The 13,759-nt window shown below is 32.4% G+C and overlaps 1 protein-coding gene across 5 annotated transcripts in view; it reads left to right on the plus strand.

The window, feature by feature from the left end:
• LOC117210626 (GTPase-activating protein skywalker) overlaps nt 1–13,347 on the plus strand; it is a 45,049-nt gene extending 31,702 nt beyond the window's left edge. The window contains exons 2-12 of one of the 5 annotated variants that reach the window (XM_033453818.1): nt 22–482; nt 2,827–3,015; nt 3,282–3,406; nt 4,119–4,265; nt 4,605–4,739; nt 5,002–5,220; nt 5,705–5,734; nt 6,722–6,808; nt 8,377–8,535; nt 8,611–8,840; nt 9,874–10,015. In XM_033453818.1, coding sequence (XP_033309709.1) covers nt 116–482; nt 2,827–3,015; nt 3,282–3,406; nt 4,119–4,265; nt 4,605–4,739; nt 5,002–5,220; nt 5,705–5,734; nt 6,722–6,808; nt 8,377–8,535; nt 8,611–8,840; nt 9,874–10,015 — 1,830 coding nt within the window. In that variant the 5' untranslated portion in view covers nt 22–115. Of the gene's footprint in view, nt 1–21; nt 483–2,826; nt 3,016–3,281; nt 3,407–4,118; nt 4,266–4,604; nt 4,740–5,001; nt 5,221–5,704; nt 5,735–6,721; nt 6,809–8,376; nt 8,536–8,610; nt 8,841–9,873 lie in introns of those variants that run through there. The other 4 variants (XM_033453819.1, XM_033453821.1, XM_033453820.1 and 1 more) reach the window with 4 other exon arrangements.
• The last annotated feature ends 412 nt before the right edge of the window (nt 13,348–13,759 follow it).

Genomic DNA, 13,759 nt, shown 5'->3' on the forward strand with positions numbered 1-13,759 from the left:
GTATTTTTTCTTTCATTTCAGATGAAAATTGAAACATCCCAGGATATGACGTAAATATTAGTATAAAGAGTAACGGAGAACAGCACCATGAAGAAGAATCTCACGCCGTAGTGCGATGTTAGTGACACAGACACCCTCCTCGACGGACAATCTGCCGAATATGCTGCCGGTACTCGAGGAGGAGGCGGATGTCGATGTCGACGACGCATTCCCGCCGCACGTCGACACGGCGAACATCGTCATACAGCCAGAGTCGCCCACCAGCAAGAAGCAAACGCTGAAGACCTTCAATGAGGTCAATGCGCTTCTCCAGGCCGGCAGAAAGAGGGAGGCTAAGATGATCATAAGGGAAAACGCGTGGCCATTGAACAACGGGATCAGAGCGCAATTGTGGCCAGCCCTTTGCAACCAACATGCACATGGAAAGAATATGCTCGACGGATTCTATTGGGACATGGTCAATCAAGTATTTGGAACTACAGGTTTGTTTCGAATAACTAAATATTACACGCTTCATGTAATTTTCATATCTCAAAGATACCAATAGACTTGTGGATTTTTATGCAAATTTATAGTTTTATGAATGCGAATTAAAAAATGGAAGTCAGAATGCTTCGCATTTATCTTTATTAACTGTTGACGAATACCTTAAAAGAAACTATGATGGAACTTTGTCGAGAAAAACTACTCCAAATCCTTCAGGTAACATTGAAAATTTGAATGTGTTGTCAGGATTGACAAGAAGTGCCTCCTAATTGAGAAGCAAATAAACCAGATAATGGGTATTCATTATTCATTAGCAAAAATGACTCAACGGAAAAAGCTAAAATTATTTTCTTTTGTAATAAAAATGAAGTATTGCAATTATGAATACTTACGATGCAGAAGAAACTATATTGCTTGATATGTTACTATTGGAAATTTATAAGAATTTAACGCGTTTTCTTAGGAATTATTAAAGTCAGAAGCTGTACAAAGTTATTTGCTATTCTAATAATAACGAGCTGAAAATCTATCTACACACATGTATTATTAGCGTCTCGATACGTAAAGCTTGCACGTACAGTCGGAATGTTTTTTTGCCTAAAATCTGTCACTGTAAAAGCTATTACGTTTCACATAGAAAGCTTTCTTCTTGTACACCAAATCTCGTTACATAAGTTTCATATAATTTATCGCTTGTTCCCTTTTTGCTTAACTAACGCACTAGGATTCCGGAACGACACATATACTAATATATAATTAAATAACTATACTAATTGTTTTGCGGTTTACAATTTACAATTTTGGAGTAATAATAATAATAAATTAACTTAACATAAACTCAAATACGGTTGCATGTTTCCGTTAGATAAAACGTACGTTCTACCTGTTTCTTTAACCGGGTCTTATCTGTTACGTAACACGTATTTAACCCTACCATTTGAGGGTTAAGTCGATTTAGAATTTTTCTACAAAAAGCAACGTAGTTATAATTATCTTACGAGCATATCAAAATTGCTTGTCTCTACAACTTTTTAGTAAATAAAATTAGATAAGAAACGACCAGTTTACCTGTAAGCCATTGCCGATAGTAACTTTGATAATGATATCTAATTTAACAAATTTGATAATGAAATAAAGATTTGTAAATAAATTTTACAAACTATATATATATATTACAGACTTCCTTCGCACAGTTCTTTATAATCTTACGATTTTAGGTCGAACAAGACAACATACATACATACATACACATATATATATATAATTTATATTTATTGTTTATAATGTATATATATATTTATATTGTATTTTTATATTTTAAATTTATAATAAGAATGTACGACCTAAAATCGTAAGATTATAAAGAACTGTGCGAAGGAAGTCTGTAATATATATATATATATATATAGTTTGTAAAATTTATTACAAATTTTTTTTAGAATGCAAATACCTTGAATCATAAAGACCGGTCCTAAAGCGATTTTCATCTACCTACCTTTTATGCTACTGCTTGTTTCTTAACCACCACCAATATTTATAAGATCGTGATTGACTGTGATACTATTATTCTACGTTATAATGTTTAGGCTTTTACAAAATATAACGATAAATTATTCTAACAAATGATTAAAAAAGTGCTTATATATTTTCGTAATTGTTTATTTTATTGTAAATTAATGGTGGTATTTACTTTACTGCATGTTCAATAACATTCTTTCATACATATATTACTTTAGTCATCGTAAGCTAATCTTAAATTCGCGTGATTTTATAAGTCTGATACGTGGGTTCGAGAGTTCGTATATTCGAATTGTAGTGTTCTACGTTACATGGATGTATATTTATTGTTAGAAAAAGATGATGCGTAGCACCTTTACTCAGTTGGTGAGAAAAATGATCAATAGACAATGAATTCAACTATTGTAAGCAGCCAAATGCGGCGTGCAAAATGTTTAAAATAGATTAATGTAACTCTACTTAGCTACAACACATTAACGTTGTACTTTTTTAAATGTTCTATATTGCTATTATATTGCTATATTGATATATAATACAAATTAATTTATTACTTTTAATTCTTCTTTAGATAAGGAGTCCTTATTATCGAATGAAAACTTACCGGTTTCATAAAAACGTATTTTACAAAAATATTTCTTCTACGATTTATTGCGATTATTTACAATGTGATAAATGCATAAATATTCGCGATCTAATTATCAGATATTCCGCTGATAAGTTTCCATCGAATCTCGTTAGACCAGATGTGGTGCTCCGGTCGTTCCGATTAAACTTATTTGTTTTTAGCAGCGACGGCTGATGTATGGAATTACTTGTTTATAGAGCTACCGGAAAAATCAATCATGCTACCACCGTTCGTGGACAGCACTCATTGCCTGTCGTACCACCTGACGAGAAAAGGCAGGAGCGTTGCGGACAGGATTGTGTCTGTGCTGGGATACGCTTGTCCTGATATCACCTACAGTCCTTCTCTTTATCCCATCACGGCTCTTCTACTTCACTTTATGCCAGGTGAGTGTATAAATAAATAAATCGTCCGCCTCTCCCTTAGGAATACGTAGGATGAAAGAAGGACGGGTCTTTCAAGAAAGCTTCTTTCTCTGCCCATTTGTTCCACCGATACAATGGAAATTCACATCGCGTGCCGTAAGTCGAATTTCTTGCTCGTTCGCATAAATTAAGATGTTAGGCACGCGGTTGGATAGAATCCCAGGTTTATTATTAGAATGAAATCGGAAATGTTCACGAGATTACCGTTTTCCATCCATCTGTTACAGAGGAGGAGTGTTATCATTGTATGGCCAGCTTGGTCGCCGCTAAAGACAAGATGTTCATTACGCAAACGAAACTCCTCTACGAGGTTACCTGGAAAACCGTCGAGCAAATCACTAAAAAGCACGTGGTATGTAGCTTTAGGCACAAATTGTCTAAGATGAATCATGAAACGACCGTTCTGGCTTGTTTGGCTTGAAATGATTCTTATTTTACTTATAGATACAATGTTTACCAGGAAATAGCAGCCGTGTCTTCAGCTTCGTTTTTAAACGGTTTTCTGACTGATTGGTGTTGTCATAGATGTCCGTAAATGCATCATACACAAATCATTTCTACATTAAACAGACTAGAACGGAACAAGTATATGTATAGATGTAATTATTTCTTAATGCTTGGCGAATGAATCATAAATTTTCTAATGATTAGTAATCTGAGCGTAAAAGAGCTACAATCAGAACTACAAAATATTACGAAGCTAATTATGAAACGTTGTATGATATAACATTTATTAATATTATATTATTATATTTATTTAATAATACTATCAATCTTTTAAATACAACCATATTTATATTTCATGTTTATTTGCATTTTGGAACACATATAAAATTAATGAGATTTACTTCGATCACTTATCTATGAATATACTATATATAAATCACTTTATTCGCGTATATTTATTAAAGTATATGATTTTGTATGAAAAATTAAAGTTGCTGCTAAGCCTTTTGCAAATAACTTCCTTTGTCTCGATGATTTGTAAAAATTACATTTATACATTTAAATTGAATATGCGGTTTATTTTTAAGAATATATAGGACTGTAATATTTTATTAAAGAAATCAGCAGCGGTACATTTGGCGAGGCACTGTTCTGGATCGAGAGCAGAAAGAATTTATATGGATTGGATGTGGTGGATTTTGCAGCTTCTTCCTTTCCAGCATTTAGTCAGGGTTATGGACTGTTTTCTTCACGAAGGCATCAAGGTCGGTATTTACAAGATTCGAATGAGATCAACTTGAGACACTTATACTCCTTTATCGCATCTTTTCATGGTACATTAAAAAATATTATTGGCTCCGATTCAAGAGAAGGATAGAGTTAAAGATATGTATAATATGGAATGCTTTTTCAGGAATAGTATGAATGGTGAATTCGAATGTTGACTGTATGCCAGTGAGAAGTCGATTAGATATGTGTATTTTTGCATATTGGCTCTTCTTAGTGTGTTGTGCAGAAAGTAATATTTTGTACATTTATAAAACTGCATCATTCTTTGTGATATTATATTATTATTAGTATTAATTTCTCATTATTTGTTTCAGGTCTTCTATCGTGTAGCAATGGCTATAGTTTTATTATTCTATAAGCATTCGTCGCTGCAAAACTCTGAATGGATGAACGAAATTTCAAAGAACGGTATTGACGCTGCTCTCTCGAAGTTCTGCAGACAAACACCGGTAAGTAAAAGTGTAAAAAATTCTTTAGCACATTACCGATGCATCATCTACACTACGCGAAGTCATTCAAAACGCATACTAATTATAGCTTTCTCTTGATATTCTTACATATAAAATAATAAGTAAAGCAAATTTTTCCTAAGCTCGCTTAAACACGGACTATTATTTATTTCAATCTCATATGGAATAAATATGTTACAGCAATTTATATCTATATCTATACCAATATAGTATTAAATATTAATAATTTATAAACTTACAGGTAACGCCAGCTAAATTTTTACGTACAGCATTTGGGATACGTGGACTCAGCTCAGCATACATATCAAGGGTATTTTTACGCACAGAAATGGCTCTAAAAAGTAAAAGCGTTATATCGGGATCCAAATCATTGGCTAGATCACGATCCACAGACAATTTGCCGACGAGTCAATCTCAAGTCAACATTCAAATGATGTCGCACACGCTCACGATACGAGAAGTATGTTATCTGTATTCCTCTTCCTTCTAAGACGGTGTAAAACACCGATTACTTGACAAATTTTTTCCAACAAAGTATGGACTCACGTACATGCTAAAATTTTATTTTATTCTACCTGGTTGTTTCTCCTCCTGATCAATTCTTATGGGGTATACTCTGTTAATTTTGTAGTACTTGATAGTATATGGCATGTTAATGATATTACTCTCCCACTTATTTTCAAAGTATGAGATTATATTCATAAGATAGTGTACATATATGTGAGCCCATTATTTTTATCGTTAAATGTTGCGAATGATTCCTTATTTGTGAGAAATGTTGCAGGTTAAAAGGTTTAGTATCAATAGTTTACGTGATTAATGTTTCTTACTGTAGAATAATATAAGTAGACGTTTTTCAAAGATGATGGGTTAAGTTAATAGTTTCTTAGGGTATCAGAATGCAAATTATGCAAAAGCTGTTCAATGATTCACTTTGTTTTCAGAAAGAGTGTGAAGACACATACAAAGACAGGGTATCGTATAATTATCTTTTTGGGAAATGTGTTGTTAGTTTCATGTGCTCTGCCCTCTGTTCCTGAACTACTATACCTGTTACATTCATTCATACTCACCCATTGTTACACTTATCGTGCCAGCTTTGTTGCTGTTACCGTCTATCCACTTGCAGTTACTGCCTTTTGAACATTAGAAAATAACAAAAATTTCTTCCAATAAAGTCATATCTTCTATTTATTAGGTTTCAATGGCTTTCAGTGTTTCGCAGATATGATATCTCAAATGTAACAATAAAAGAAATATATACGTTTGTATTCATACATTCTATCGAAAATGTTTATTTGTTACTACTTATATGTTTTACGTTGAAAAATTCAATATATAGATGGTGACTGTTACTGGTGGGCTACACGAAATGTGTTTGCTTGTCATTGATCGATAGGATGGTCGAATTTATCTCTCAAGGCAAAAGTGCAAAAAAACTTAGCTGTTGAAAGCGCTTCAAATCGCTACATCAGTTTCGATCAGTGAATGCAGCAGCGTGCTTCATAAACTCCAGTATATCCGCAGTACAATATCATATTTTGGTCGTAACAGCTGTATAAAAAAACAAACCAAACGGCGAATGTTCGGAACAAACTTATTTTAATTTTATATACTAATTAATTTCAATGCTTTGGTAGCACATTGATTACATCATTTAATTTTCTTTTTTGAGATCATTACATCGGTTACACTGGTTAACAGTGAGTTGGGCGTTTCATTCGTATACCTACTCCACACTTTTTGTGTGATATTAGAGGAAAGACTTGAAAAATGTGGCCGATGTTTCCTGTTATGCTCTGTGTCTCCGATGGTTTTAACCAGTGTTATAATATTTATTCCTATTTTCTGACACGTAAAGTTGAACCAAAGCTGTATGCCAATATAACTGACGGTTCTGTGTTGTCTTGTGTCATGCTGCGTTACTGGAATGATGATGGATTTAATGGTCATGGGTGTAGGGTGCACACAGTCCTGGACCGCGTGCTCTGTCAATGGGGGTTTATCCCATACAAAGCATATGCTCCCAGATTCTAGACATGCCTGATGTAAGTACTTACGGCCGTTCAACACTAATCCACAAAGAATAAAAAGTTCGGCAGTAGCAGAGTTTTCTGTAGTCGCTGGTCGCCTCTCTGTGGCATGTCAATATTGTCGTTATTGGTGTATATACAACCGCCTTGAAGTACATATTAAATAGGATATTTAGTCAACATGGTATTTCTATCTTTGGCTATTATCAGAGTGATATTAGCTTACATCTGTAAGATACATTTCATGTCGATTGAACAATGGCAGTCGTTTAGCAGATCTTCTAGCAGAATTTTAAAAAGGGCTAGATCGATGTAAATGATATATGATCGTCATTCACGTTCAAGGTATAAGTACAATTAGTAATTATCGATTAAGTCGGCTTTTGTAGTCGCAATTTCATTGTCAATTCTCTGTTGTATTCCTTACTTGCCTGAGGTTTAATTTTCTTACAGAGTATACACATTGAACTGAATGATGTATGGCCTGATTTATATATTGAAGAGAACGATGCACTGACTCGTATTCCTTCTGAATAAATTACGTGCTCAGTTTTACTATTCTCTGCTATTAATTCGGCATGTTGTCCCTGTCTTATTATCATGCATTTGTAGTGATCCTGGAATTCCTTTCCCTCAACCTCTACTAATTTTTATTGTTACATTCTTCTTACACTCCTTTTGAATATTTTTTGATGTAATTAGTGTGCAACATCAATATAATAAAGTAAACTTGTAGTTACAATTTTAAACCGTTTGAACACTATTCAATGTATATGTAGTTACATGCACATTTTTATTTTTACATTTTATTAAGCCCTTATCATATCACGTGCATTGCCTCATCAAGTTACCACATCACAACCTTAATCTACTTATTATCATAATTTATAATATTGTAGCAATTCACTTTTATATTTGAATGATGTTCTTGCTTTTTGCATGATAGTTTTGCATCTTGTGTAAGCACAAGCCTAATTTCCTAATATTTTTTAAATTGTATTTCTTGATAGTTTTTTCTTGTATTGGTGTTACAGATTTTTAGAGAAAAAATTTTTAAATTACGAAATCGTTATTGATAAACAACAAAAGAGCTGAATGTGATAATTATCTTAATATTAAGGGTATATAAGAATATAAAAATATTGACAATCTCCTTTAGCACAAAAAATATTTAAAAGTAAATTAAAATTAATATAAGTGATTAATTATATAAGTAATTATACTTAGGAGTTCAATATACATATATGTATATAAAACTTTATTTTTGTATATAAATATAAATTACCATCAAACAAATAGGTTTTAAAAACCAAATTTCATATCCACATGATTTAATAAAATTATTCAAAAAGAAAAAAAAACCGAGTAAAAGACCAGAAGAATAAATATACTTCCTTTTTATATTGTTTGGCTTGATTATTTTTTTTCAGTCAAAGGCATGATTTACCTCTGCTATGACTTAGTTTGCTGTATTCTTGAACAACTAGAAGATTATTGAGAACTAATGTTTGCGCAATTATAAATACTGGCCATAATTATATAAAATAGTTCTATTAACTTTTTGTACATTTATTTTGTGACAGTTATTCACGTTATGGTCCTGGCTACCTATGCGGATCACCATGTATCAACCAATCCTATTGTATACAACAGAAGAGCATGGTTGTTCTTTGACAACATTTTATGTAAGGGTAGAGCAACATGAACCAACCCTCTTAATGATAAAAACATGTAACAATGAAGTAAGTGTATTCTTTATAGAATATTGGTTTTTTATCTCTACTTAATAAACATTCATTTGTACTTTTCGTTATAAGGTATTTGGTGCCTATTGCTCCACAAGATGGTGTGAACGTAACTTGAAAAATGATAAAGGACAAAGACAAGCTTATTTTGGGACAGGTGAAACTTTCTTATTCAGTTTGTATCCTGAACGAGCAAAATACCCTTGGGTGGGTATGGATTCTTCGCACAATGATTCTAAAGTCCATCATTCAGCTGAACTGTTTATGGCGGCAGATTCCAAAATGATAACAATTGGAGGAGGGTAAGATTTTTTTTAAATATAATATTTATGAAAAATGTGTGTACTATTTATATACTCATTAATACTTTGACTGCTACCACATTAAAAATTGTATGAAAATTGACAGGTAGGGCATTTTGAATATAATCGATAAATAGAAGATACTTTGAAACAAAAAGTGCCCCATTGAACAATTAAACATTTTTATTAGAACATCAATAAAAAAGAAAATGAGAACAAATCTTGCATCTAATGGTGCACTGTGTTTGCATTCATATCTTCGAGGCGTGATCTACGAATATTATTATAAACACAGCTTAGAAAATAATCGTAAATGCTGCTTTATAATCATATATATAATTGAAATTAGAAGTGTACAGATACCTTACTATTATAGAATGAACAAATACTGTTTATTAATACCTTCTACACGTTTCAACATTCTGGACGCTTTGCTTACGATGGAATAACGAATGCGAATAGTTTGTTGAAATAAATGAAGCCTTTTTATAATATGTTACCAAGGCGTCACGGTGATCACCCATGACCACCAATAAGATGAACGGTCCATTGGGGAAGAATGTTGTTTTACATTATCAATTTATTATTATTTTGCCATTATATGCTTTGAATAATAAAAATACTCTCGTGGCGTCCTGAGCGAAACGTGATTTCGGCGTGGCAGTCAAAGTGTTAACCGTTTGAGTCCCAGGGGTCTTTGAAAAAACAGGATCGAAAAATCCCGAACAGCGCGATAGCGCTTGTCTTAATCGATTGCGAAGAGAAACAAAGGACGCAATAGCGCTCGTCATATTTGTTATTTTATGAAATACATCTATATTATCATATATGCGTACTATTAGTGTATAAATATCGCAAGTTTTGTTCAATAAATATTATTGAGAAGATAACAATGAAATACAAAATACCGTCAGTCGTCCGTAGCGTTCAAATGTATTGGGACTTTTCGACACAAAATCTAAACAGTGCGATCGCGCTGGTTGGAACTCAAACGGTTAAATTGTATTAAAAATGATTGATTTATTATTTTCAGAGACGGTCAAGCGATATGGATGGATGAAAATATAAGATTCGGTAAAACAGATCGGTGCTCTACATTCAATAATCCACCCCTTTGTGCCAGTGGCGATTTTGAGATTAGGGTACTAGAAGTATATGGATTTGCTGGTGCTTGAAAAGAAGACAGAATTTGGCACTACAACGTATCAGCTTATTTAATTCCCTACTGCCATTTAGCGACTCTCTTCTATACATATAGTGTCGTATACATTATATACAAGTATCTTCGTATCGTATATGTGCAAAATTATCGCGCTTTTCTAGTCGCGGTATTTGTGATGCATCTTCAGTCGTTTGCGGAATACTAGTATTATTATATGTGCATGTTTCATTGTTGAGGCGCTCTAAGAGGTTCTGTACCGATTGAGATTACATAGATTTATCTCCTTCGTTTTATTACGCTTGTTTGTTCGATTATTTGTCTCGACGTTTGCAAAAACAATAAGACGATTTCTACGATTATTGTGTTGCGAATTCTCTAGCAGGACACAGAATGATATGAAATGGTTGCTAACGTATAGATCATAGTCTGCGACATGGTGAACATCGACAATAATCAACGTTAAGTCATCTTTAGTTATGTTACAAATCTTGATATCTAACATGTACATATGTAAGAAATGATTGATTATTTACATGAATACTTAATATTCATTGGACCAGATGCTGTCAATATATATATATACGTACATATGCTGCAAATTAATTTAACGGAATCTATTGTTAATTTTGCAGTTTAACAACAATGCTCGTATACGTATGTGTTAATGCCTTGCAATGTTTATTTACTTTAGTATTGTTACAACTAGCTTTAATGAATTGTTGAACGTAGGAGCGAGACAAACGAAGGAAAGAGTACTGTTTATATGTTACATATTGTGTCTGTCACGCGTTAATCGTATATGTGTATATATACACTACATACATATAATATGTATGTTAATCTCATATTAATTTCTTGTAAATATTATAAATAGTGCCCCTTGCGCAAGTAGACACACACGCAACACAATTCATACACATTCATATATACATTAACTTTAGTCGATTCATTCCACACTGACATGAACGCGTGACGATGAAGGATGGAGTGCCTAGTCGTTTGTATTATATACGCATTTTCATTATTGTCAAATGAATCAACTAAATTTATTGTATGTACATTGACGAATATCGAGCCAGCGTTGTAAGAAAGAAAATGAAGAAATATATTAATGGCAGGGGGCGAATGGTACTTTGAACAACGATAATGCCTTTTATTTTTTAGAGATGATTACGTTTGAAGAAAAGAAAATCGCGTGAAGATTGACCTGTTTTTTAAAGTGAAATACGAAAAGCCATAGCTTTCATGTAGTATATTAAGGATTTGTATATTTTATATAGAATCATGTCGATAGTAAGATAACAACTAGTACCAGATATTGAAACTTATATGTACAGAGGAACAGTACGATGATTTTTTTTTCGATATAATATGTCGATACACTCTTCGGGCATTCTGATGAAACGTGCTAGCGTTACTATCGTTATTCTTTGTCTCTTTTTGTGATCAAATCTGTATCGATGTCGTACGATACATGATTAATTCTTAGAGTACCTGCTTCTTTGTTTAGTTTCTTGTTGTTACTTCTTTTTTTCCTTTTTTTTTTCTTTTTTTTTTTGAATGAAAGGGAAAGATGAAGAGTGAAATTGAGCGTGCATGGAAAAACTGAAGGTGTCGATTTTAGATTCCTTGGTTGTGATGTAAAAGTGGCTGGTACCACTTTTGTCCGAGTGACAATACATAATTATAATGTTTGTGTAGGAGGATTATGTATCTTTCACCCCCCGTCATACTATCAACTGTAAAATAACGCAACAAATAACATGTGGAAAATGTGTGCGTTATTCTTGATATGGCTACGCGTTAAGGAGGAACACTCAAAAGCACTAGAAAAAAGGAGCCTAAGAAGAAACGTTCCGTACATCGGCTGAGTCACCTCTTTCAGTTTTACATTAATATAATCAATCACGTTAATTAGTTTTCTTACATCGACTCTTTATACAATCGTGCGAGACGCAAATGCAAGAATGACCGAGCAACACAACAAAGAACAATCAACATATTATACACGGCGATATTGAATTCAATTTTAAATATAACCAGTGTTATAATATCGAATTTAACTGCTGAATCGTTTTCTGAAATTTGTCTAACACCAACGAGATAGTTCATAGTGAAACAAAATAATAACGAATCACGTTCACTTATCAATGTTTTGTAAATCTACGATGGTACTCCCATGGTTCACACGAAGTTAGCGAAAGTAAAAGAGTACACTGCTGATCTCAACGAAAAGATACACTACGATAGGATAGCGTAAAAAATGTATGTGTTTTACATTACCAGAAATTTTATTACGCTATCAGAACGGAGTTGGGTTACTCAGTTTAAGCGTAAGAGGTATCATATTGAAAGATACTCGAGTGTATTTAGGACGATTTATTGTAATTTTAAAGATATATAGTTACATTTCTCAGAAATGTGAAACGTGAATTTGAGGTTAGGTGGGGGTTCACGATTGGAAGAAAGAAATAAAGCAATCGACAGAATTTATGTGTCTTACAAACACAATGCGAGTAAAAGTGCATTTTTGTACAACACGTGAGAATAGTTGAAGAAAGGAGAATCTGCGTGTATAGAGTTCCATATAGTTAAATTATTGCATTATTAGTTTATATTTATACAATTCATATACAATCCATATGTTAATTGTTTAAATCAAAGTTTGGGTTTCCACGTTACAGAGTCTTTTTCTTAACTATTCCAAGGTTGTTACCAGGAGCGTTAAGGGTTGCAAATGCTGCTAGTACGATTATCTTTTTTTTTTTATGAAATTATAGTCGCGTGATAACTGAATGAGTGAATATTTATTTATTGTGTATTCGTGGTCGAGAGAAAGGTAATAATAATGTGCAGACAATGGAAAGTATTATTATTCAAATTTTCTAACATAGCACAGCATAACATTAATTTACGTTAGTGAGTAATATATATATATATATACATATATATATATACATATAAATATATTACATATATACGTACATACATACATATATACATATATTCATATATAAATATAAATATGCCTATAAACGATGAGAAAAGAAAAATAAACGTAATTGAATGGAGTGTTTTCAAGCTTTCCGCAGTGTTGTTATATTATAAATATATATATATAATGTAAGTTATACCGTTTCCGAAAAAGAAGATTGTTGCCTCTTGATGCTACTTTATCATATCATCGTTGTGAATAGAATATTGTTATACACGAATTTATCGTCCCACTTACTGTTCCTTCCATTTTGAGAAGGATATCTTACACACACACATGTGACATTCTTTATTATATAAATATACTGCATGTGATCCTAAAAAAGCCAACATGTGAAACTAAAGTATAAAGACAAATCTATTTAAAAGCATCCCATAATCCTAGAAATTTTCATAAATGAGAAGTAAATATAATTGCTTACGTTCGTACAGAAAAAATTAGTATAATTTTGGACTATGAATTTTAATAATACGTGATAATTTAACAAAATTTTCGGAACTTTGACAATCAAAAATAAAACATAAAATCAATTGCACTTTGGAAAATTTATAGTAGCTGAAATAATTCTTTTAAAAGTAATGTCATATAAACAGTGCGCTATTTTAAAATTGAAAATGGTTATTACAAACTAATATTTTTATAAGTAATCGTTCAAAATTAACGTATGCAATGAAAGTTTAATGGTTTCCATTGTTAACACTTTCCAAAGCATCTATTTAAATATTCTTTAGAAATATTTTACTAAATTTTCAACATATTTAA

This window comes from Bombus bifarius, unplaced genomic scaffold (assembly GCF_011952205.1).
Source record: "Bombus bifarius isolate JDL3187 unplaced genomic scaffold, Bbif_JDL3187 scf7180000008208, whole genome shotgun sequence".
NCBI classification, from domain to species: domain Eukaryota; kingdom Metazoa; phylum Arthropoda; class Insecta; order Hymenoptera; family Apidae; genus Bombus; species Bombus bifarius.